Source organism: Eurytemora carolleeae, unplaced genomic scaffold (assembly GCF_000591075.1).
Source record: "Eurytemora carolleeae unplaced genomic scaffold, Eaff_2.0 scaffold769, whole genome shotgun sequence".
NCBI lineage: Eukaryota > Metazoa > Arthropoda > Copepoda > Calanoida > Temoridae > Eurytemora > Eurytemora carolleeae.
The window spans coordinates 16,287-41,051 of NW_019397622.1; the positions used below are offsets into that span (position 1 = coordinate 16,287).

Here is a 24,765-nt window from a genome sequence, read left to right on the forward strand (position 1 = left end):
TATTTCTATCTATCTGTTAATTTATCTTTTATTCTGTATTTCTATTCATCTGCAGGTACCCCTGGGGTTGAGGCTCTGGAGCTGAACGGTCAGACCGTCAACTTTGGTAGAACAGGTCCTGCAGCTCCTCAGGTCAGCTATAACATCAACCTTAATTATACTGAAAAGCAGTGCTTAAAATCCGGATCCGTTGGATCCGCTAGATTTTGGCTTTCTGGATCCGGATCCGCAAAAATAGGAACAAAGCCAACAGGTCAGCTAAGCAAATGCAATTTAGGATTTTAGAACCAAGGTCAAAAAAGAAATAACTAGGAGCATTAAAGATTCAGAAAAAAAGGAACAATACAATAATACAAATTTTGAAATATAAAAATATGCAATGCTGAGCTCCAAAAATTGTGTGTTAATATGTTAGCTTGAGCCTCCTTATCTGTAACACCCTGAGATTCAGCTTAAAATAATAAAAAAAAAATTTAAAAAACATGTTTCAATTGCCATATTTTATCTATCTCCGGCCAAACTTTAACAACTTTAGAGAGTTGAATCAAAAATGAAAAACTTAAATTGACCCCCAGGGTCCATCAGATTTACTCCTACGCAAGAGGTCGTTTTTTATGCCGAGGGGATTCTTTTTTAATTACCACGGTCAATGCAGGGTATTACAGCTAGTGACATTTCATAGAACAAAATCATAGAACATTTTATAGGAAAAGAATTTCATAGATAGTTTATTTCATTGACAGGCAAGATTTTTCTTAGACATAAAAATAATTTTCATACACTGAGCAGTATTTACAAAAGTTCTTAATTCGTAAAAATTCAGAGTTAGGACATTTTATAGACGGGAAATTTCATAGACACCGTAGCATTTTCATAAATTCGTAATTATTCCTTCCTAGTTCAACATAGTTCAGCTCAATTTAACGTTTTTTCTTCAGGATTTTCCACTTCCTAGTTCAACATAGTTTAGCTCAATTTAACGTTTTTTCTTTAGGATTTTCCACTTCCTAGTTCAACATAGTTTAGCTCAATTTAACGTTTTTACTTCAGGATTTTGAACTGAGGAAAGTGTTGGGTAAAGGAGGTTACGGGAAAGTGTTCCAGGTGAAACTACGCAATCTTTATTTTTTTTTATATAAGTTAGGTTCTGTTGGTTTTTTGTTTGGTTTCAGTAAATATAAAACATCTTAACCAAAAGGGCCACATTTTTGAACGAACCTTAAGACCCAAAGAATGGTTTTCAGACTGTTGAGTTTAAAAAGTCAATCCATAAAGCTACAATTTATAGTGTTTGTTGCAGTGCTTAGGATTCCGATCCGTTGGATAAGCAAGATTTTGGCTTACTGGATCCGGATCCGCAAAAATATGCGGTTCAACGGACCCGGATCCAAGGGGCAAAATAACAACCAAAAAGTGCAAAAATAAAAAACTTTTTTACTCTCAAAACCTAAATCTGAACTATTGAAAAAAGAGAAATCAAAAAATTCCTGATTTCTGTATGGTTCATCACCTTCTAGCATAAAAATAAACAAAAAAAATGACACAATTTTTGAAAATTCTGCTTTAAATTAATTCAGTAAATCATAGAAATGACCTGGATCCGGATCCATTTTTTTCCTGTGCTGATCCAGGATCCGGATCCGCATCCACTTCAAAATTAAATGGATCCTAATCACTGGTTCATTGTTGATATTTTTTATAGTTTTTGTAGCATGGGAACTAAGCTTTGCCTGAAAACTCAACATAAAACTTTTTAACCATGCTATGAACGTTCCCGTAGTTTTACAAAGCTCCCAAATAAAGATTTAAGGAAAATCCGTTCAGGAACTCGCGGGTAATGATTGAACATAAAAAAGCTAATTTTAAAATTAGAAATCGATTTTTTTGTTACTAAAAATTTTGCGAATGGCCCAAAGTTTTTATTTTGATTGATTGATCGACTGATTGATAGACTGATTGATAGACTGACTTATTGATTGTTCGACTGATTGATTGATTGATTGATTGATTACCATTTAATTGTCCAGGTCCGAAAGTTGACTGGTGATGATAAGGGGAAAATATTCGCCATGAAGGTTTGTAAATGTTGAAAAGAACATTTTTGATAATTTAAATTCTTCCTTTTTTTTCAAAATGATCTAACAACTAATTATTTATGTAACAGCTTAAAAGAACATTTCATTTTAAGAGTTCAAAAGGGACCGAGTTATCCCCGTTTTATATCTGAAAATATAAATTTTTTTTATTTGTGGTTTATCATTCAACGTGACTTGCGGGTTTATGTTTCAGAGATGTTTAAGGACATGACCAGAATTTAACACTTTTTTCAATAGAAAAATGACGTTATTATCCTATTTTTTACTTCTGAAATTACGTCTCGAGTCCTTTAATAGTTTAAGATCCAACAGGCGCAGTAATTCCAATAGCTTTCGTAACATTAAGCTTTCTAAACTTTAGGTTCTAATTCTATTTTAGGTTCTGAAGAAAGCAACCATAGTTAGGAACTCCAAGGATACAGCTCACACCAAGGAACCAAATTAAATCATACAAAAATAAAATAGAAAAATTATTCACAAACTTTTTCGAAAGGAATTGAGTCTTTGCCACAAACTCTGATTTTCTAATCCCAATATCTTTGTAACCCATGGTCGAATACCTTAGATATTTCAAACTATAAATTCTGTAATATCAGATAATCTTAGTTTGAAATATCAAAGGTTTACATCATCAGATTTAAAAGATATAGGGATTAGAAAATTCGAGTTTGTGACAAAGACTCAATTCCTTTAGATAATCAAAATGGATTAAAATGTTTTCCCTTTGTAAGAAGTTGAAATTACACTTCGAGGTTTTTTTTCATAAAAATTCCACAATTTTTTTAATGTAATAAATAGGCAGGTATTTATTATTTTATATTCCTATAATCTCTCTGTTAATTTTAGTTAATTTGTAACATTTATGAATTATCTACTTACGTATTGACATATTAATATTTGATTTATTTAAGATGTTAATTGATTATTTAACGGTTTATTTAATGATTTAATAAAAGATGTATTTGATAAATATTTTTAGATTTATTCATTGTATTTAAAATTTTTATTAAATTTTTTGGTTGATATTTAATGATTAAATGAATGGCTGCAGGCGGAGAGAAATATTCTGGAGGCGGTTAAACATCCGTTTATTGTAGATCTTATATACGCCTTCCAGGTCATTATTATATTATCCTTTAAAGGGACTGATCCAGATTTAAGAGACTGCAACTTCAAATCTAAATATGTTTTCATAATCGACTGTCAATTTATAATTGATATATTTAGATGAGAGGGATTGTTAACTTAAAAATTAGTCTTGAAAAAGTTGATATTCTAAAATGTTAACCTTAAAAGCTAAAAGGCTGAAAGGTACTGTCCCCTATTATTTTGACATTTTAGATTTTATAGGACTGTCAATATAAAAGCGAATTTAACTTGTTTTTTTTTTTAGGGATTGTAAATTTTAATCTAAGGAGAATTCCTTAAGTTATCTGTTTCGATAAACTAATGAAGATAATGAATATGACAGACTGATAATGAATTATTGTAAGGAGATATTTTAAGTTATTTTAACTATCTACTTATCTACCCAAATAATTAGCTTTATTTGAACTGCCTATTTGTAAATCTATCTATATATCTGTCTATCTATATATTTATATATATTTAAACATCTAAAATGTATATTTAAACTGAAAAAGTTGAAAATACTATATCTGTCTATCTATGTATCTATCTAGACCAAGGGTAAGCTGTATTTGATCCTGGAGTATCTAAGTGGTGGAGAACTATTTATGCAGCTGGAGAGAGATGGAATATTTATGGAGGATACTGCTTGCTTCTACGTTTCAGAGATTACACTAGCTCTAGAACATCTTCATAGACAGGTGGCAATATGACCTTTACCTTGCGCTGGACGGTGACCGTGATCTAAGATAAGATAATATATCAGGATAAGATAATGGCATTGACCATGAACATGTGACCTTTACTTTTTTCAGGATAAGATAATGACCTTGACCTTGATTAGGATAAGAGCATAGGCCATACATGATGAAAGGCCATGGCCATGATCATTGACCATTACTTTAAACAATGGCTCGTGACTGCGACCTTGAACTTTACGGTGACGATGAGAAGGATATTATAACGAACTTGGCCATAAACATATGACGACGAGGATTATAATAATGATAGTGATGATGATGATGATGATATTCTTATTCTCAACTACGTCTGTGAAGTTTAAACCCCTTTTTATGGTTAAACGAGTGTTGGATTTATGAAATTTAAGAATTTAAACAATCTTGGTAAATATTTAACTTTCAATCTCTGGCAATATTTGATCAAAATTCACCCCAAGAACAAATCTACAATTCTGAACCGAAAACTGAATCAAATTCATTAAATTTTTAAGAATGTTTATATAAGCATAATTTGTTAGTAAACACTATGTACAGGAACGCCCTAACTTACGCAGAAGTAGTGTGTGTTTACAGTCTAAAAAGACTTTGTTGCAAAAAAAGAGAAGGGTTAATTGCTTCCTAAAGATTAAGAAGCAGATAAACAAAGAAGTAAATTAAAACCAAGCAATGAGGCAGTTTTTTCTGGTTATTTCTAGATATTTGTTGTATACATTTAAACTTTATATTTGCACAACTTTTCATCATATAACGCCATTAAAAAGTGTCACACGTCGTGGAGTCTTAACCAGAGTTTTTACTTTCCTTAATTCTGATATTAAAGATTCTGAATTTTAGGTGACGCACACTTTCTGTGGAACTATAGAGTATATGGCTCCAGAAATATTAACCAGACTTGGACACGGAAAGGTAAGCGTCTGTCTGTCTTTCTATCTCTCTATTTATTGACCAGATAACCTAAATCCGAGATTTTTTATTACTCTTTGATGTAGAGCAATAATGTTTTAACCGATATTTTCCAACCCTTTAATTGAACTTAATTTCAGTGCTTTTGATCTTTTTCATTTCATCTCTTTTTTATCAGTTCAGATTTGGGTTTTTAAAGCAGAAAGTTTTTTTTATAGTTTTTGTTGATAAATTACCCTTGGATCCGGATCCTAAGCATTGCTTGATTTAAATTTAGCATATATTAAGCTTACCGAAAATGGCTCTAATATCAACCAACCAACCTACAAACCAACCTACCTACCCTCCTACCTACCTACCCTCCTACCTACCTACCCTCCTGCCTACTTACCCTTCTACCTACCTACCCTCCTACCTACCTACCCTCCTACCTACCTANTACCTACCTACCTACCTACCTACCTACCTACCTACCTACCTACCTACCTACCTACCTACCTACCTACCTACCTACCTACCGACCTACCTACCTACCTACCTATCTACCTAGGCTGTGGACTGGTGGAGTCTAGGTGCTCTAATGTATGACATGTTGACCGGTGCTCCGCCCTTTACTGCTGAGAACAGGTCTAAAATACATTACAAGACAATTTTCAGCAAAAATAAGAATTTACTTAGAATTTGTTTGTTTTTGTTTTCATTGCATTCTGTTGTACATACAGTCATAATCAGAAAGATTCGGAATGAAATGACAGTTAATCAGACAACTTGACGTATATATCTCTGGTAATTTTTAGCGCACATAAAAGGCAGACCATATTTTGAAAATGGCAGGACCAGGGCTATTTCATGCGAATTGTATCATCAATCATAATTGTAAAATTAGATTGTAGAGTCGTCTGATTAATTGTAATTTAATATTTTAATTCCGGGTCTTTCTGAGTATGACTGTAGTAAGAAATTCCTGCATATAAAGAAAGCACACTCGTCCCACCACACTCTGTTCAATCTTGCAAACACATCATAAACGTTTTAAAGAATAAAAGAACAGCCTTTGCCGCTCTTATGCAATAGAAGACTTAACTTTATTGTGACCATTGAAATTAACTTATAACAAAGACGATTTCGTTTTTGTACCTTGCAACCAAATGGGTTATGTTAGGTCACAAAATGTGTTCTTTAATATTAATATTTATTCAATTTGTTTCGGAAGGAAGTTTTATTTTAAAATTTATCATTCATTTGTTCATTAAACTAAATTGATTTTAACCCTGCAGGAAGAAAACCATTGAGAAAATTTTGAAAGGAAAATTGAATCTTCCTCCTTACCTCACACCGGATGCAAGGGATCTTATCAGGTACTATTTCCGGTTCTATATTCTCAATTTCCGGTTCCGGTGGATTTGAATTTTTCTGCCGGTCTATAATTTAAACATTTCCTGGATGGTGTAAAATCAAAAATATTTTTTTTTTAAATTAGGGAGTCAGTTTAAGGAGCTCTCAAACGAATATGTTTAATTTAGGAAGCTCTTAACCTTTACATATTTTAGGATGCTTCTAATCCAATAAATTTATTTTCAGAAAGCTTCAAAATATAAAACGAATATCTTTATGTTTAGGAAGCTAGTTTTAACCTATTTCTATTCAAGAAGCTTCTAAATTATTGACTTTAATTTTAGGAATCTGTTAAATATTTGTTTTGTGTTCAGGAAGCTGCTAAATATTTGTATTTGTGGTTAGGAATTTGTTAAATATTTTTACTTATGTTTAGGAAGCTGCTAAATATTTGTATTTGTATTTAGGAAGCTGCTAAATATTTGCATTTTTTTAGGAAGCTGCTAAATATTTGTATTTGTGTTTTGGAATCTGCTAAATATTTGTATTTGTGTTTAGGAAGCTGCTAAATATTTGTATTTGTGTTTAGGAAGCTGCTAAATATTAGTATTTGTGTTTAGGAAGCTGCTAAATATTTGTATTTGTGTTTAGGAAGCTGCTAAAGCGTCAGATTAGTCAAAGGTTAGGTTCCGGACCCGCAGATGCAGATCCTATTAAGGTTTAAATATTGAATATTAACTAGTAGTAACTAAATATTAAAGAGAGAGTTCTAAAATTTTCACAAGGGGTCAAGGATAAAAATAATTGTAACGGGACTTTATTTCAATGTATTAAACAGGTATTGGAAAACCTGCATTAATCCAAAACGATGATTTTGATATCCACATTGGAAACTTTTATAATAAGTGCTTCAATCGCGCTGCTATTTCTTCTTGACCGACAACAGTTATTTCATGGCTTCTGATCAGCCAGGGAATAATCTTTCTATAACAAGACTTAGATCAAACCAGAGCGATATTATTTCATAATTTGATTTTTGTTTACAGGCACATCCATTCTTCAAACATATTAGATGGGCGGACGTGATCTCGAGGAAACTAGACCCTCCTTCAAAGTAAGATTTTTGGGAGGGTTGATTGAATATTGATTGATTTATGAATTCAGTTATGAAGTGATAAATTAAGTCGTTGAGAAGTCTTTGAGAAGTTGAGAAGTCTTTGAGAAGTTGATAAGTGATTGATAAAGTAATTGACAAGTGGTTGACAAGTGGTTGACAAGTGGTTGACAAGTGGTTGACAAGTGGTTGACAAGTGGTTGACAAGTGGTTGATAAGTGGCTTATAAGTGGTTAATAATGTTTGTTTGATTGATTGATTTGATTAATTGATTTGATTTGATTTGATTTGATTTGATTGATTGATTGATTGATTGATTGATTGATTGATTTGATGATTGATTTGATTTGATTTGATTGATTTGATTGATTTGATTGATTGATTGATTTGATTGATTTGATTGATTGATTGATTGATTATATACAGGCCTGTATTGACCGGTGATGATGATACCTCGCAGTTTGATTCAAACTTCACCAAACAGACTCCAGTGGATTCCCCCTGCGGGACAAGCCTTTCCGAGTCAGTTAATCTAGTCTTCCAGGTTAGTTAGTTCTAGTTAGTTCTTTAACAGTGAGCAGTCTTCAGTTAGGTTAATTAGAGTTTATAAGTCGTCTTCTAGGTTACATAATTAGGTATTAAATACCTGATTAGTGAGAAGTCGTTTAGGTTAGTTCATTAGATCTTTGATACTGTAGTCGGCTTCTAGGTTGGTTAATTTGTATTAAGTACCTGAGAAGTCTTTCAGATTAGTTAATTAGATCTTTGATACTTTTAGTCGGCTTCTAGGTTAGTTAATTTGTATTAAGTACCTGAGAAGTCTTTCAGGTTAGTTCATTAGATCTTTGGTACCTTTAGTCGGCTTCTAGGTTAGTTAATTATGTATTAAGTACCTGAGAAGTCTTTCATGTTAGTTTATTAGATCTTTGGTACTAGTCGGCTTCTAGGTTAGTTAATTAGGTATTAAGTACCTGAGAAGAAGTCTTTTAGCTTAGTCAATTAGATCTTTGGTACCTCAGGCCTGTTCATGGCTAAATGATTTAGTCTTCAACACCTAATCAGTTATCTAAGATAGTAATTTAAGTTTATATCACCCAAGTAGTATTCTAGACTAGTTGATTTAATCTTCAACACCTAAGCAGACCTTGAGGTTAAGATTTAAATTCTACTCCGGGAGAAACATGAAGTTGCTGAAGTATTATTATTTACATAAAATCATGGACTAATAAAACTTATTTCCGGAAATTTGTCATTTTTTTTTAAAGGAACTGACGTTGTAAGTTAAAGTAACCTTCCATTTTAATTGGAGACCAATTTACATCTTAAAATCTTTATCTGATCAAAGTGGAAGATATCGTCGTATTTGTCTTGCTTAAAAATGGCTTAATTCTAACAATTTTCACCACTGTTTATGAAGCAGAAATCCGAAAGTCAATGTTATTGATTAACCACAATTGAAAATATTCAATTTTCAAGGGGTAAATTCTCAGACCGTTGTAAATCGTACATGCCGTTTAATCTTTGTTTACAAAAATTATTGTTTGTTTACGTTTTCCTGTGTTAAGGGATTCACCTACGTGGCCCCGTCTGTTCTAGAGGATATTCAGAGGAATGATTTCAGACCCAGGTTCTAGAATTTAGACTTTTTACTTTCTTATACAATCTTTATCCTGACATATCCCCCGACCCTTCCCTTCCCCTCCTTTTTACTAATATCCCCCACCCAGCCCTACCCTTCATTTTTCCCTGACAACGTCCTACCTCTTCCTTTTCCTGTCCCCCCCCCCTGACATCCTCCATTACCCCGTCCTTTTTTCCTGACATCCCCACCCTTATTTTTAATACTTTACACCCCCCCCCTTGCCCTACCCTCTCCTTTTTGATGACATCCTCACCCTACCCTACCATTTTCTTTTTCCTGATGTTCCCCCCCCCCTAATTTTTTCCTGACATCCTCCCCTTGCCTTTCCTTCCTTTTTCCTTGACATCTGTCCTACCTTTTCCTGTCATCCCCCCTTCCCTACCCTCTCCTTTTTCCTGATATCCCTCTGCCCTAAACCCATCATTTTCCCTGACATCCCTCGGCCCTACCCTCTCCTTTTTCCTGACATCCCCCTGCACCCCCTCCTTTTTTCCTGACATCCCCCCTCCTTTTTCTTGTCCCCCCCATTCCTTTTTTCCTGACATTCCCCACTGCCATTCCCTCTCCGATTTTATTTCTCCTTTTCTTCAGTTCCTCCGAGTTCTTAAATTTAATTTGTCTAAAATCAAAATTTTTTATATGTGCAAACTTTAATTTGCTCTGTGGAGGTATGTCTCTTTATCAAATGTTGGTATTGTAGTTAAAGGTTTGAAGTGTAATGTTCTCTATAGAACATTCCCTTTAATAGAAAAGTACCACTTGAAACAGCGTCTTAAGTCTCTTAAATATCTTAGGTCGGTCAGGCGACCCAGGATTCTATCTGAAAGACCATTGGCTGGAAGTTACAGAGCAGGTTTGGACTTTTTGTAAATTTTGATAAATTACTTTCCCGCGTTTTGACTCGCAATCAGAGAAACTAGGGTTGCTTTTTAAATAGTTAAGTTTATTATCTTCTTTTATTCCCAAAATAAATATATTTTTCGTCATTTTTCAAGATATTTTTTAAACCCTCGGTCAGATATTAAAACAAATTCAAATTTCTTCATAATTGTTTTCGTTGTTGATGCCGTTGATACCGTTGATTCAGGTTTGCATCATCGATGCAATTGATTATAAAAGATGAGTTATTAGTATTATCTTGAAATTAATGCTTTGTTGTCTAGCTTATTAATCAACAAAGAACATGAAGGAACAAAGGGAACTGATTCGGAGAACATATCTTACAATTATTTTCTCAAAATACAGGAGTTCTAACAAAATACAGTGATAACCAGAAAACTCTGGAATAAGAAGTCGACTTCTAGACTCAAATTTTGACATAAAATAATCCAATTGACATAAGGAACAGCAATTGTGAAATGTAAGCAGACCCATTTCACTTAATAAGTGATTTAATTACTTGTTGGTAAAGTTATTAGCGTTGTTGCAACATCAAATGCACTTTAATGTTACTTTAATGTCGTCTTCCAATTCTTTAGTTTTCTGGTTATCACTGTACTTAAATTATCTTTATTAAGACAATTTTAATTTTGATTTTTACCTAGGATATATGGATACAAATAAACATGGAAACAGCATAGAGAAACTTTCAATTAACAGCGTCTCTTTGTTGTTTTTTTCTAAACTTTCATTTTGTATAAACTTTGTTAGTTATCAAAACTGAAATAAAACAGTCGTTGTATTGATATAACTGCGGATCACTGTATTGGAATTTTTTAATCTTTCATTTTAGCTAGAAATTTTTATAATTATTATTATTAACAAAATTAAATCTGATGTTTGTTAATATTAGGAGTAGTTGGTCCAGGACAGACTGCCCCCGCCATGGGGTTCAACCCTCTAGTAGAGTGTATGGAGATGGGAGAAGGTAAATACCCGGTTTTATTTTCAAGAATTTTTTGCGTATTTTTGGTTGAATGATTTTAGAACCAGTTTACTTATTATCAACAATATTTCGCGTATTTTTGGTTGAATGATTTTAGAAAAAAGGTTTGGGTTCTGAAGTACAGGGCATTTTCTTTCTTATGTTGCTTATCATACTCATATTAGTGGCAATCTTTCCCGTATTTTTGGTTAAATAATTGTAGAAACGAGTTTAATGACACTCATGTTAGTTGTAATTAGTGATATGCATCAAAGGGACAGACCGGCTATGTAAGGTAGTTGAACTAAGTAAGCAGTGTTGTGGACAAATTCTTTAGGATTTATTGGAGACATATAAAACTTTTTAAAGATCTGTAAATCTTGAGTTTGAGCGCAAAGTATAACCATCTAATTAATTTACTGTATAATTTTTACTTTATTTTTCGTCGCCGTTATCTAATAATTTTAAAAAACCCGAGTCCGACTATGCACTCAAACTCAGTTATCATACATTGTGGAAACGTTTTATATGTCTCAAATGAATCATAAAGAATTTTTCCACAACACTTCATATTCAGTTTAACTACCTTACATATCCGGTCACTCCCTTTAAGTTGGTCCGTTTTGTTTATCGCTTTGTCTTTATTTTCTTTTAGGGTCAAAACGTGGCAAACTGGAATAAAAGCAAACTTTTTATAGATGTTAATTCTAAACATTTGCAAAAAAAAATGTATATGAAAATAAACTAAACATAGAACAGCACTAGTTGTAATCTTTCAAATTTTTTGGTTGACTCAAAAGCGATTTGGTAAAAAAAATTGGATATACAGTTTAGGTTTTTCCCCCACCCTGAGTTAAGATCCCCCCCCCCTCCCCCCTTCATCTGATATCGTGCACAATTTCTTCTCTCAATAAGAAATTGGATTTGTCCAATTGACAAGATTTTGTTGGATTTCTCAAATGAACTGGATTCTCTGTACAAAGTGCAACTGAACTAGTTTCTTTATTTCAAGTTTTCTTCTAATTTATAATTGTTATTTTTTTATATAAATTAAAGCAATGTTTTTTTTTCTTCGTCATCTAGACAGCCGGCCACAGATCTTTGTTATTCTATCTGTTTCTTGAGAGTGGCGCATTTTAATCTAAAATTGCAAGAAATTTAAAAATGCTTAATGGTTTTTTTTTTAAATATTTGAACAATTTAATACGGGTTTTTAGCTGGTGTCTTTTTCTTGATATATTTGGCCCAAGTTTTTTTTTTGTGCCAATTGATGGATGTAATTTAGTATTAAAGGGATTGATTTGGGATGTATATGTATTGCGGTAACCCGTCCACAGACTGATGATGAAGGATTCTTCTATGGCCAACTACCGAAGTAGAACCGAACCTAACCATTTCAAAATTTGTAAATTGTAAATAGAGCAAATGTTTTCAAACTTTTGCTTTTCTTCCACCATCCCAAATTTGACATGACAGAAAATATTATATGCAAAAAAAAGAAGCAACAACGATCCTAAAACAAGCGTGTTATAACGATCGTTATTGGACCTTTTTTCATTTAGTTTTTTAGTAGACGAATATTTCAAAGTTCAATAAAAGAACACCATTTTGAAATCTTGCTTTTTTTAATGAACCAGATTTACAGCGGTACCAGTTAACTCTTTGTACGAATAAGATTGTATGAGATATCAATCATCTTCTCTTTAATGAACCAGATTTACAGCGGTACCAGTTAACTCTTTGTTCGAATAAGATTGTATGAGATATCAATCATCTTCTCTTTGAAACAAGATTTACAGCGGTGCCAGTTAACTCTTTGTTCGAATAAGATTGTATGAGATATCAATCATCTTCTCTTTGAAACCAGATTTACAGCGGTACCAGTTAACTCTTTGTTCGAATAAGATTGTATGAGATATCAATCATCTTCTCTTTGAAAGTTGATTTTTTTTCCATTTTGATTTCACCAAAAAGTGAATTGCGCAATTTCTGCTTCATAAACGGAGTAATTTTCAAAATGTAACATTTTTTAGGCTAGAACAAGTGCATTCCGTCTTGAAATGAAAGGTCACAAAGATGCTCACAGATAGAACCACAATTTGTAGTTAAAATAGAAGATGAGCGCGAAGCGACCTAAAAAGAGCCTAGTATTATAAATGTGAATAATTTTGTTTTAGAACAAATGGATCTGTAAGAGGCTGGTTGACAGATGGAAGATGGATGGCTTAGATTTTTTATGATAATTAATTCATTCATTAGATTAATTATTATTATCATTATTCAATCTGTTATTCTCACATAAATAGATAGAGTCGGAAGCTTATTCTTCTTTGGAAACTGGACTTAAGTTGTGTTTTCAATTCTTTTTGATCAACTTTAGACTTAAGTTTTTTCTTTTCAGGGGATCGAAAATAATGAAAACGTCAATATCTATTTATGTGCGGAAAAAAATATTTTTAGTTTAAATTTTTCGTTTAAACTCCTCATGGGTAAATTTATAAGTCTGATAATTTAAAGTATTTCAGCAATTATTAAATTATTTTCTTAATATTCTAAAATCCCATTTTTGTATTCCTAGCCATGTGCCTCTTTTATCCATTGATTTGTGATATTATGCCTATATTGTGTTTGTACGAAACGTATTTCCTCCCAATTTTTTGTATAATTTTTACATAACGCGAGTTTGTTAAACTTTTCTTGGTTACTTCATATTATCAAAAACATTGGTTTTGGGATCTTATGCACATTCAAAAATAATCTTTTTAAATATTGGTAATAGAACATTTTTATATGATTTCTTTGGGTTTCTTTTAGTAAATTGTATTTGGGACTTATCTTTTTAATTCAATTCCAATTTGTGCATTTGAAAAGTTTTTTTTTATAATTGTTTGGCGTGAGGTTAGTTTATTGCTTCTTAACTCATTGCCGCCAGCACACTCTAGCGGTGAGTTATAAAACTTATGAACACAACTAACCCCCTCCAGCGAGATATGTTCCTCCGTTTTCTGCTCTATCTTTCATCGTACGCAATATTTCCCAGTATAGTGTAAACACGGTTAAACCTCTTAATGTGTATTTGCACATAGTTGTAATTGTACATGTTGTTGATATGTATGTACACAATGTACGTTTTGTACAGTTGCGAAGTGTACACAATTGTTAAATGTGTTCATTTTCCGGTTTTGTCACCGTACTGTACTGTACTCTACCTTACTGTACAGTGAGTACACCATACTACCCTAACTCAATGTACCAATATATAATTACCAACAAAAAGATGGCAAATTAATGGAATATGAAATATTTCTATTCTTTTGCTCCATCTATGCAAATTAAAGGCTTTTACTCTCAAATATCCTGACCGCGTCGACAAGTGCCTTCTTTGTGAATTATTATTCAGGATTTTCCCAATTCAAGTATCCGTTCATTGTACATTGTTATATTATATACATTCATTGTATTATTGTACATGCAACCATTTTTGTTATTTTTTAATTTTTTAATGTAAATACTGTGAATTTTTGTATGGGGAATAAAGTTTTCTAAAGAAAATTAATTGAATTAATCTTGAAAATAATTTTTCAGGGTCCATTTTTATGTTGATGCGAATCAATCTGGATCCAATTAATGAATTTTTAATCCGGAACTGTGAAATTAAGAATGCCATGCAATCCGGATCTTTAGCATTCTATTCAAATTTGTACATTTTCCAGAATTATGCATGTCGACAATTTGTATATTAACTTGTTTGGTTTATTTGAGTTGCCACAAAAAGTTTTGACTGTTCTGACGATTTTTGGATAAAGACGTGAATACAAACCAGTAAAATAAGAAAATATTAATAAACTAGTTTGGATTATTTTGAAACACCGATCAACCCTTGTCCTTCCTGATTGAATTATTCAAATCCACTAAAAAATAAACGCGAAATTAGGTATCACACACGAAGCTTGAAAGTGGAGAATTTTGAGCGTTAAAAAACCGTTCTTAAGTTCGAGAGAAGAAATAGTACGAGGTAAAGGGTGTCCCACGAAACATGACAGTTGGTAAATAGTTTTGAATGTCGTCTTTCATATGCTGTTTTAAATACTGAAGGCTTTTTGCAGCTTATTTTGTTAAAACATTCTTATACTCAAATATAATTTACTTTGAAATAAATTTCACTGTAATATGACTGCTATGTGATTTTTTCCTTATTGTCCATAGTGTCAAACAACTTAACAAATTACGAGAGACGACAGCCTATATAATCATGACAATGGTACCATTTAAACCTATAATATTAAAGATTATTATTTGCTCAGTTTTGGATCTACAGGGTTACCCACAGAGGATGAGACTTGCAGTGAAGACGACCTGAAACTCATTAAACAAGATGAGACTACTGTAAAGACGGTCTGAAACTCATTAAATATGAGGATTCCAAGGTTAAATTTAGTCTTTTGACTTGAATACAATTTTGTTATAGATTAATTAAAGAATATACAAAAAGAGAAACAAGTGTGCAAAGGGTAGGAATGATAATTGTAAGGCAAGAGACAGTAATAATACCAGAAGTCTCATCCTTTGTGGGAAACCCTGTGTGTGCCACAGAGACAGCTAGAAGTAAGTTCAGTGATTTTACATTTTTTCCAGATAGTAATTCCCGTTCGTTACATCTGCGTTATTAATATGAATTTCACAATTTTGTATAATTTTACAAATATTTTTGCACACTGTACACTGTACAGTGACATTATCTTATCTTTGGTTGAATTAGCAAACTCCAATTCTGCGACACAATTATATATTATATATTTTGAAGAAAAAAATATCTAGAAAGTTTTACAAATTTTTAAAATTACAGAATTACATTTAACCTAGCATCTGAATAAAATAAGTAAAATTGTATTAAAATAACGGTAATGTTGATCCGCTCTACTGCCAATCCGTCCTATATTGCCCATCCGACCTAATGCAACACCTGACCTACGACAACTGTAGGTCTGATGGGCATTTTTCGATTGGATGGGCATTTTTCGTAGCTCGGTTGGACACTTTTCGTAGGTCGGATGGGCATTTTCCGTAGGTCGGATGGGCATATTTCGTAGGTTGGATGGGCATATTTCGTATGTCGGATGGTCACTTTTTGCAGGGGGGCCGAGCGCTGCAGCCAGGAAAGACCTTTAATTTTAACAATTTTTAATAAAATTAGTGTATATTTAAGGTTAGGTTAGGTTAAGCTCATTTCTGGGCCGAGCACTGCGGCTTAAGACAGGTTAGGGGGCCGAGCGCTGCCGCCACATGTCTGGGCCGACCTACGAAAAATGCCCATCTGACCTACGAAAAATGCCCATCCGACCTACGAAAAGTGCCCATTCGACCTACGAAAAATGCCCATCCGACCTACGAAAAAATGCCCATCCGACCTACGAAAAATTCCCATCCGACCTACGAAAAGTGCCCATCCGACCTACATAAAATGCCCATCCGACCTACGAAAAAGGCCCATCAGACCTACTAACGTGTCCAAGCGACAGCTTAAAGTAGGTCGGATGGGCATTTTGTGTATGGGTCGGCCGGGCACTTGGCCCTATATGACAAGAATTCTGGAATCTTCCCCCTCCCCCCACCATGAGGCCCTCAAATACTCCCAAAATAATTATTTTAATCATTTATATTTTTGTAGATCACCGCTCCACTGTACTGTTACTGTGTAAGTGCGCAGCACCTCTTAAAATTGCCGCGTGTTGATCTCGTTTTCGCAAAATTCTTCGGCTTTTCTGAAAACTTTGAATGAAACCTAAAAATCAAAATAAAAGTTATGAAATTTTAATTGAAGAAAATCAAAGTAAAGATTAGCTTCCTCTGGGATATCTTCGTTTTCAGATTGGTTGCTGTTTTTCTGAACATGGCCTGTTTAAACCTACTATTTCTATACGAAATTGTATATATATGCATTTTCGTACAAGTTTGAAACAGCTTTATATCAATTCTCGAGTCAGGAACTTCAGATAGGCGTCTCAAGGGTATAGACTGAAAGCTAAAGTGATTAGCTTTCAGCCTATACCCCCTTTCATTTTTCCTTTACAGTCCCTTTAAGTCGTCTTTACAGTCTCATCCTTTCTGAGTAACCCTGCACAAAATTTTTGAGTCCACACATTTTTCTTTACAGTTTTATAATACTTTTTTTTTGAACTTTACTTTATCTACAGGTCTGTAATAAACAAACAGAATGTTATAAAATGATGAAAATAAAAAATGTTTGTTGTTTAAATACAGTGTACAGTATTATCTCTGATCCTGTTATCTAAGGTATAAAATAGCTTCAGATAATCAGAGAATTTAGTGTTGAGGATACTCAGGATACTCATCAATATGAAAACAGGTATTACAATTTTAAATAAATTAGCTTTCAAAAGGCATTACAAAAATATTTTAATATTCCAAAATTGTAAAAAGTATGTTCTTATTACACTACAATTTCTCTTTGGTAAAAAAAAAATTTAAAAAGCGAATTTACAATTGTTTTTAATGGATTCACAAAATTTTACGAAAAATAATTTTTTTGAGACAATCTTTTTAAATTCTGAGCATTCATAAACATTCACTGTGAGGTCACACACAAATTTTGGGCCCGATCGGTTCATGCCGTTTTTACGTTTTTTGGACACAAACAAACATACAGACAGTCAAGCAAAGTATATATATATATATATAGAGGTAGAATTTCCACTCTACAAGAACATTTATGATTTAAGGCAAAACCAGGTCATAAACTTACAGTATTTGAAGCATTCGTTCGCCAGCCTATTTTACATGTATGATTATTATAACAATAATCACAAAATTCCCCTGGTCCTGGGATTTGCAAAATGTGGTCAGCTTTTCTTATGCTGTCAGTAATACCTGAGATATTAAGAATTTTGTTGAGATAAAATATATTTTTAAAATCAAACCAGAAATGTCGAAATTCTTGAAATATCCTTTTGTTTATTAAAATCCAGGAACCAATTAAACTTTAGGTCGCAAAGATGTAATATACAATCAATCTAACATTATAGCATGATGATTACTTTATATTGAAATTCACCAGGAAATGAGCATGAATGATAAAGGACACAATAGGACATATCTGTTTTCAGCGTGGTTGATTGTTGTGCTGGCAGCTCTTGCTGTGCCTATCTTTGGCAAGAACTTTGGTTCTATTGAGGTCAAGGGGGTGGGAACTGTTTATGTTCTTGGGCCAGACTGGACTGCTGGGAACGTTGAGGTACATACAGTACATAAACAGTACAGTACATACAGTTTATAGTTCAGAACATACAGTTTTACAGTTAAGTGCATAAAGTTTACAGTGCAGTAAATGCACAGTGCAGTACATAAAGTTTACAGTACAGTGCATATATTAAGACTTTACTTGTACATCTACAGTGCACATAAACTTGTACATTATCCTCCATTTCAGGAGGCACTCATGTTTTATTGTTGAATGAATGACATCTAAATGTTTAGTAGTTTTTCATACATTATCATACTTTATCATTATCTCATTTAATGGTGTTTTGATGCTTCCAAATGTATTAATAATGTTAAGATGCTTCCTAACTGATTTTTATTGTTTAGATGCTTCTTAAGGAATTCTAAAATGCTTCTTTATGAATTTTATTATGTTTAGATGCTTTTGATGGATTTTAAGATGCTCTCTTGTAGATTTTATAATGTTGAAATGCTTCCGAATGGAACTTTTCATGTTTTGATGCTTCCTAATTGATTTCATAATGAGTAGATTCTTCCTAGCCATAGTGTTTATATGCTTCCTTATGAATTCTAAAATGCTTCCTAATTGAATTCATAATGTTAATTGCTTCCTAAATTTTTAATTGATGTATAATTTATAACGTTTAAATGCTATACTAACAGATTTAATAATGTTAAGATGTTTACAAATAAAATTATAATGTTGAGATGCTTCCTAATGGATTTTATAATGTTTTATAATAATTATTTTATTAATGTTTTATAATGCTTCCTAATAAATTTATAATGTTCTGATGCTTTCTAAAGGATTTTGTAAGGTTCTGACGCTACTTAATGGATTTTAAAATGTTCCGATGCTTCCTAATGGATTTTATAATGTTCTGATGCTTCCTAATGGATTTTGTAAGGTTCTGATGTTTCCTAATGGATTTTATAATGTTCAGATGCTTCCTAATGGATTTTATAATGTTCTGATGCTTTCTAAAGGATTTTGTAAGGTTCTGATGCTACCTAATGGATTTTAAAATGTTCTGATGCTTTCTAATGGATTTTATAATGTTCTGATGCTTTCTAAAGGATTTTGTAAGGTTCTGATGATACTTAATGGATTTTAAATGTTTAGATGCTTCCGAATGGATTTGCGTTGAACGGTGGAGGTCGTGTTTATCTTGGAAGTCAACCTAATGATGGCATGGACCCTAACATGTATTGGCAGGTACACATTACAAGTTTCGTAAAATTTACCTATAATATAATATGGACAAATTACATAAAATTTTGTTAATTTACTTACCATTGATGACTTATATAATTTAGTAAATAGGGTAATGGAAACGATGTTTAGAGTCCATTTTAATTGATTTTAAAATCAAACAATTTTGGCGCTGACATCAGTTTTCTAATTTTAGCGCTGACATCAGTTTTCTAATTTTAGCGCTGACATCAGTTTTCTAATTTTAGCGCTGACATCAGTTTTCTAATTTTAGCGCTGACATCAGTTTTCTAATTTTAGCGCTGACATCAGTTTTCTAATTTTAGCGCTGACATCAGTTTTCTAATTTTAGCGCTGACATCAGTTTTCTGATTTTAGCGCTGACATCAGTTTTCTGAAAACTATAATTGAATCAAGTTAATTTTCTAAATACAAACAATATGCATTATTTTTATACCTTTCTCCTCACATGGAAACCAGTTGCAATCTAAAAAAGATATTGTTTAATTTTTTCCCCTTTTTCCCATAATTTTTTTTTTTTAGACACCCCTGATGGAAAAGCACTTCGCATACACTCTTGATCTTTCCAGGTACATTATTCAAATTCTAATAATAAATTGTAAAAAAGTTTTTTTCATGTGTTTTTATTTTAAATTTTTTATGCAAAAATAAAACTTTTACGCTGTTATCAGCAAATTAATGTTTTTACATGAAAGAAACACTTATTGTTATCTTTTTGCATAAAAAGAAGCCTATCACACGTAATCTCTTTTTTTTTAATCAACTTCATCAGAAATAAGGTTTACAATTGAAAGATGAAAAATTTAAAATATGAAAGAAAAAAAATTTCCCGTGAAATTTACAGAAAAATATAGAATATTGATTTCGCTTAGAAAACTTTTAAAGATTTTAATTTTAGATATAAAGAATATTAAATATAGAATGTTATGTGCAATGTTCATGTCCATGTACCTCACTGAAAGCTCTGGTTCATTTGAAGTACTGCAATTAACTGACTTTTATGTAGCAATCTTCAATAGACTGACTTTTATTTAGCAATCTTCAATAGACTGACTTTTGTGTAGCAATCTTCAATAGACTGACTTTTGTGTAGCAATCTTCAATAGACTGACTTTTGTGTAGCAATAACAGTTGTATAGTATACACATACTATTGTGAAGTTTCATGCAAAGATATAAACGCCCGATTTCCAATTATTCTCATTAAACTTAATCTGATTAAAAATATGGAAGATAGTGTCCATTTCCATTGTTTCTTATAAGCAATAAATGCACAAGAGAAACCACAAATAAAAAAAATTAAAGACAAAAACATGGATATATCCAATTCATATACTGTCATTTGATATATCTAATTCATACTTTATCAGATAAAAGTTTTAAGGGTAACTTTGTAGATTGGGCATTGCTATCTCTGCATGAGGGGTCACCTGAAATGAGATTTTAAAAGCTTAAACCGAAGTAAAACCCAAACTCGGGCTTAGATAGAACCCAAGTCAGGATTGGTTCTAATTCGACCAATGAGAGACTGTTTTGCAAGCTTTCTCTCTGTAACAGACAGAATGCCGTCAGATCAGCTGTGACAAAGAAGATGTAAATTTCAAAAATTCAAAGTTTATGTAGATACATTTTTTTTGATAGTATGTTTATTTTATATATTTAATAAAATTTGACACCACAAATAATTCCTGAGATTTTAAATGTACAAACATAAAAGATTTTACAAAATTTACGATCATCAGCTGCTAAAGACTCGAGCCTTAAAGAGAGAAAACCCCAAGATGGTTGGTTCTTACTAAACTCAAGGCCATCCAAAACCCGGGTCTTGACTTGAGCTTTACTTGGGTCTAAGCAGACGCAAAGACCAGGTTTTACTCGGGTTTAAGCTTTTAAAATCTTATCTCTGAAAATACTCTCTCAGTTCCTTTAATGTGATTTCTATGATTAGGGTTGGCTGTCACTGTAATGCTGCCGGATACTTTATTAATATGCCGGGACCTGCTGGTGGAGATGGAGGAGATTACTACTGTGATGCCAACTACGTTGGCAGTCAATGGTAATTTTTCCACTAGTCACTTGACTTGTTGACATTTTGATAATATCATGTCTTATACAGCTTGAATCAGAAAAGTCTGGAATGTGCCCTGCAATCATTTTTAATTTATTTACCTGACATCTTTGCAACCGAACCTTAGTCAGTTTAAATGTTTCCTGTGGCCGAATTTAAAGAACTTGAGCGGCGGTTTAAATTTAAGTCCCGGTTTAAATATGGTTGGTTCCACTTTAAATTGTATCAAATGTTTCAAGATTTAAGCCGGCGCTGAATTTAAACCGGGTTTTGGCGGATTTAAACCGCGGCTCAAATTCTTTAAATTCCATCTCTGGGTGAATACGACATATAGACACTGCAATTAAGCAGTAGAAACAGACCCATTTTAATCAAGTAAAACTATTTGCTGTGTAACAACATCAAATTATACACATTAGCATTGCTTCAATGTTGTCTTCCTAATCCACAGTTTCCTGGTTCTCATTGTACAATTAGATTATGAATACTAGAAGCATTTGCTTTTTCAATGCTCTGTAATTCTAGCCTTTTTTTAATCAATGCTTTTTTATTTATTGGCATTTTGTTATTTGATGCTATTTTTAGCGCTATGTTATTTGAAGCTTTGAACCAATCCTTTCATTTACTTTTTCATTAATCAAAAGCAAAGATTTGAGAGCATTTCATAAGTTTATTCAATCGACTTAACCTTAAGGTCCTAGATTTGTAATTGCTGACTCTCTAGCTCTAATATATTGTGTTGTAAAGGTGCCCTGAGTATGACACCTTGGAGTCTAACAAGTACACTGTGGCTGGAACCCTTCACACATGTCAAGGAAGCCCTGGCAACTGGTATGACTGTGACCGTGGAGGCTGCCAGAACAATGCCTTCTACGTAGACTCCAACATGTACTGCCCAGAGGATAGGTGAGGAAGTACAAAATACTGAAAAGTCCTCTATAACTTAAAAAGATCAGAAATGAGATTTTTTAAACCACAGGTCTTAGGTTGACTTCTGATTGGTTCTGATTGATTCGATCAATGAGAGACTGCTAACAGAAAGCTCTCTCTGCATGAGCAGACGGATCAGCTGTGACAAGGTCCAGATTTACAGATGTAAACTTCGAAATCTTGATGTGTGTAAATTATTTTCATAGTGTGTTCATTTCATAAATTTTGACACTACAAATAATTCCTGAGATTATAATTCAAAAATAGTTTTAACAATATTTACTGCCTCTGGATTCACTTAGGACTAAGTCTAAGAAGATATAAACTACAGGTCGTTTTTTTCAAAAACCAAACATAACCAAAACTTGAGTCTTTACTTGACCTTTACTTGGGCACTAAAAGATGCTAACTCCGGATTTTTTTGAGTTAAGGCTTTAAAAGTCTCAACTCTGGTGTATATCTGTATTTTCAATGGGGAATCTGTTCCACACCAATTTTACTAAGAGCTCAATATTATAGCATATATCTTTCCATAATACTGGACTTTTACCTCCTGCTGCTTCCTCCCCAATAAACTTTCCATTGTCCCGACAGAGGCTCTTCTCATCTTCATTTGGATGGATCAGAATTTTTTCTCATTGAGCATGCGCTTTGTTTTTCAGTAAATATGATCTCTTTAATTTTCAGGTGCACAATCAACACAAACAAGCCATTTATTGTATCCCACTACCAGACCAACCAGATAGCTAACATTTGGATGAGTCAAGAGGGTAGAACAGCAGACTTTAACTTCTGTTCTGATGCTGGTTATGCCGCAAAGATGGCTGAATCTTACGGTGGGATGGTCTTCTCCGCTTCACTTTGGGGTAAATATTTCTAACCATTTATTTCATATTCTCTAATTCTCATTAACATTTGGATCCGTTCTCTTCCTAACTATAGCATATACTTTTTTCTTAGATCCTCTTCATGACTATCTACATTTTAAATATTTTTAATGATAGTTGATAGGTATTGATAGTTTAAATGATTGGCATCTTTTAAAAGAGTTAAATAATCACTTAAGTCTGTCTCCATTTTGTTGTTACGTCTTGCTGAAGCGCTTACTTTCACATACGCTATCCTTCCAGCGCCCTTAAATATATATCATATAAATAGCTGGGAATGAATCAAATACTTAAATTAAGAAACATCCTGATGTTTGGACCCCGCATGATTCCATTTAGCTTTGAGAATCCGTTTTTGTGCAAGTTGGTGAATTTATATTCTTTTCTTTATTCCAGGTGGAAATGGCATCAATATGGACTGGTTGGATGGTATGACAGGCTGCTGGGAACAATGCGATATTGCCAATTCCAGAGTTGTCTTTACTGACTTTGAACTCTGGTAGGAGGGAAGGATGGCTAACTTGAACTCTGGTAGGAGGGAGGGATGGCTAACTGCATCAACATCTCTTCTGTACCACACAAATTTCTGTTCCAACACTACTTTTCTTACTTTCTAATGAATAAAAATATTTGGCAGTGGACTTTTTTTTACCTACCAAGACATATTTTTATGTATGAAACAATTAAAGCATTTAAAAAATAATTGAATTTTTTCTCAATGTGAACATTTTTCATTAGTTTTTATGGGGATTTCAGTTTACATTGTAAAACAGAAAAGGAAAAAAAGGATGAAACCAATTTTTTGGCTTTACTTCTTACCATATCTAAATTTGTATACCTTAAACTTATTTTAGAAAAAAATTGAAGTTTAAGAGTTTTTATTTCGGAATTAAAGAGATTATATTATAAAACGGATAGATAGATCGATAGATAGATCAATAGATAGACAGGAAGATAGATAAATAGAAAGACAGATAGACAGATAGATAACAAGCTCTGTTGCCGTGCTGCTGCCTGAGATGAACATCTGATGAAACTCTGGTTTCTGTGCATGTGGCCTAACCCGGGGCCGTTCATAAATTACAAAACTATTTGATCAAAAAATATCTATTTTTATTATAATCTGAATTTACATATTTTTAATGTGTTTCAGTTATTTTTCATGATAAATCAAAATGAAAATTTCTAAGAATGAAACGTAATTTTTGAACTTTCGGCGCGTAATTTCATTGTGTATTGCGTATTTTCACTAGACTCCAAGAAAGGGTCTGATAGTTCTTAGTCTACCGTAACAAACACTTATACGTAATATAAAGTGATTATTTAGTAACAATGGTAGTGATGTAAACAAACCTTTTTGACTTAAAATAAAGATAGTGAATCTTAAGTCATAATAAGTTTTGACTTTTTATCATGTTAAAATTAATAAAGTAATCTCTAAACGTATCTATCTTAAAATCTACATTTTTGGTTCTAAATGTATGGCATCTAAACGATTTAAAACTATAGAACTAGAGTAAATTTAAGAATGTTTATACTAGAAAAAGTGATTTACTTTGGAAAAAATTGTATTATTTTCGACATAT

The 24,765-nt window shown here is 32.7% G+C and overlaps 2 protein-coding genes across 2 annotated transcripts in view; both read left to right on the forward strand.

Annotated features, from left to right (window-relative positions):
* The window catches only part of LOC111715226 (ribosomal protein S6 kinase beta-1-like), a 17,355-nt gene extending 2,981 nt beyond the window's left edge, over positions 1-14,374 (forward strand). Inside the window, 18 exon segments of the mRNA XM_023490531.1 lie at positions 56-132; positions 1,051-1,104; positions 2,028-2,075; positions 2,476-2,529; positions 3,148-3,213; positions 3,779-3,933; positions 4,699-4,870; positions 5,418-5,494; positions 6,145-6,225; positions 6,854-6,920; positions 7,249-7,316; positions 7,743-7,860; positions 8,882-8,943; positions 9,753-9,811; positions 10,751-10,825; positions 13,000-13,133; positions 13,283-13,311; positions 13,807-14,374. Of these exon segments, the coding sequence (XP_023346299.1) occupies positions 56-132; positions 1,051-1,104; positions 2,028-2,075; positions 2,476-2,529; positions 3,148-3,213; positions 3,779-3,933; positions 4,699-4,870; positions 5,418-5,494; positions 6,145-6,225; positions 6,854-6,920; positions 7,249-7,316; positions 7,743-7,860; positions 8,882-8,943; positions 9,753-9,811; positions 10,751-10,825; positions 13,000-13,016 (1,250 nt within the window). The 3' untranslated portion in view covers positions 13,017-13,133; positions 13,283-13,311; positions 13,807-14,374.
* Positions 14,375-17,081: 2,707 nt separating this feature from the next.
* LOC111715231 (uncharacterized) lies at positions 17,082-23,820 on the forward strand. Its single transcript, XM_023490536.1, has 8 exons — positions 17,082-17,189; positions 17,947-18,074; positions 19,185-19,277; positions 19,818-19,864; positions 21,243-21,350; positions 22,110-22,268; positions 22,980-23,158; positions 23,576-23,820. The coding sequence occupies exons 1-8, from the start codon at positions 17,180-17,182 to the stop codon at positions 23,680-23,682; spliced, it is 831 nt and encodes a 276-aa protein (XP_023346304.1). The 5' UTR covers positions 17,082-17,179; the 3' UTR covers positions 23,683-23,820.
* Positions 23,821-24,765: the final 945 nt, after the last annotated feature.

Coding starts and splice junctions, on each gene's coding strand:
- LOC111715231 (XM_023490536.1), top strand. Junction 21,351..22,109: donor AACTACGTTGGCAGTCAATG/GTAATTTTTCCA, acceptor TGTGTTGTAAAG/GTGCCCTGAGTATGACACCT. Junction 22,269..22,979: donor ATGTACTGCCCAGAGGATAG/GTGAGGAAGTAC, acceptor TTTAATTTTCAG/GTGCACAATCAACACAAACA.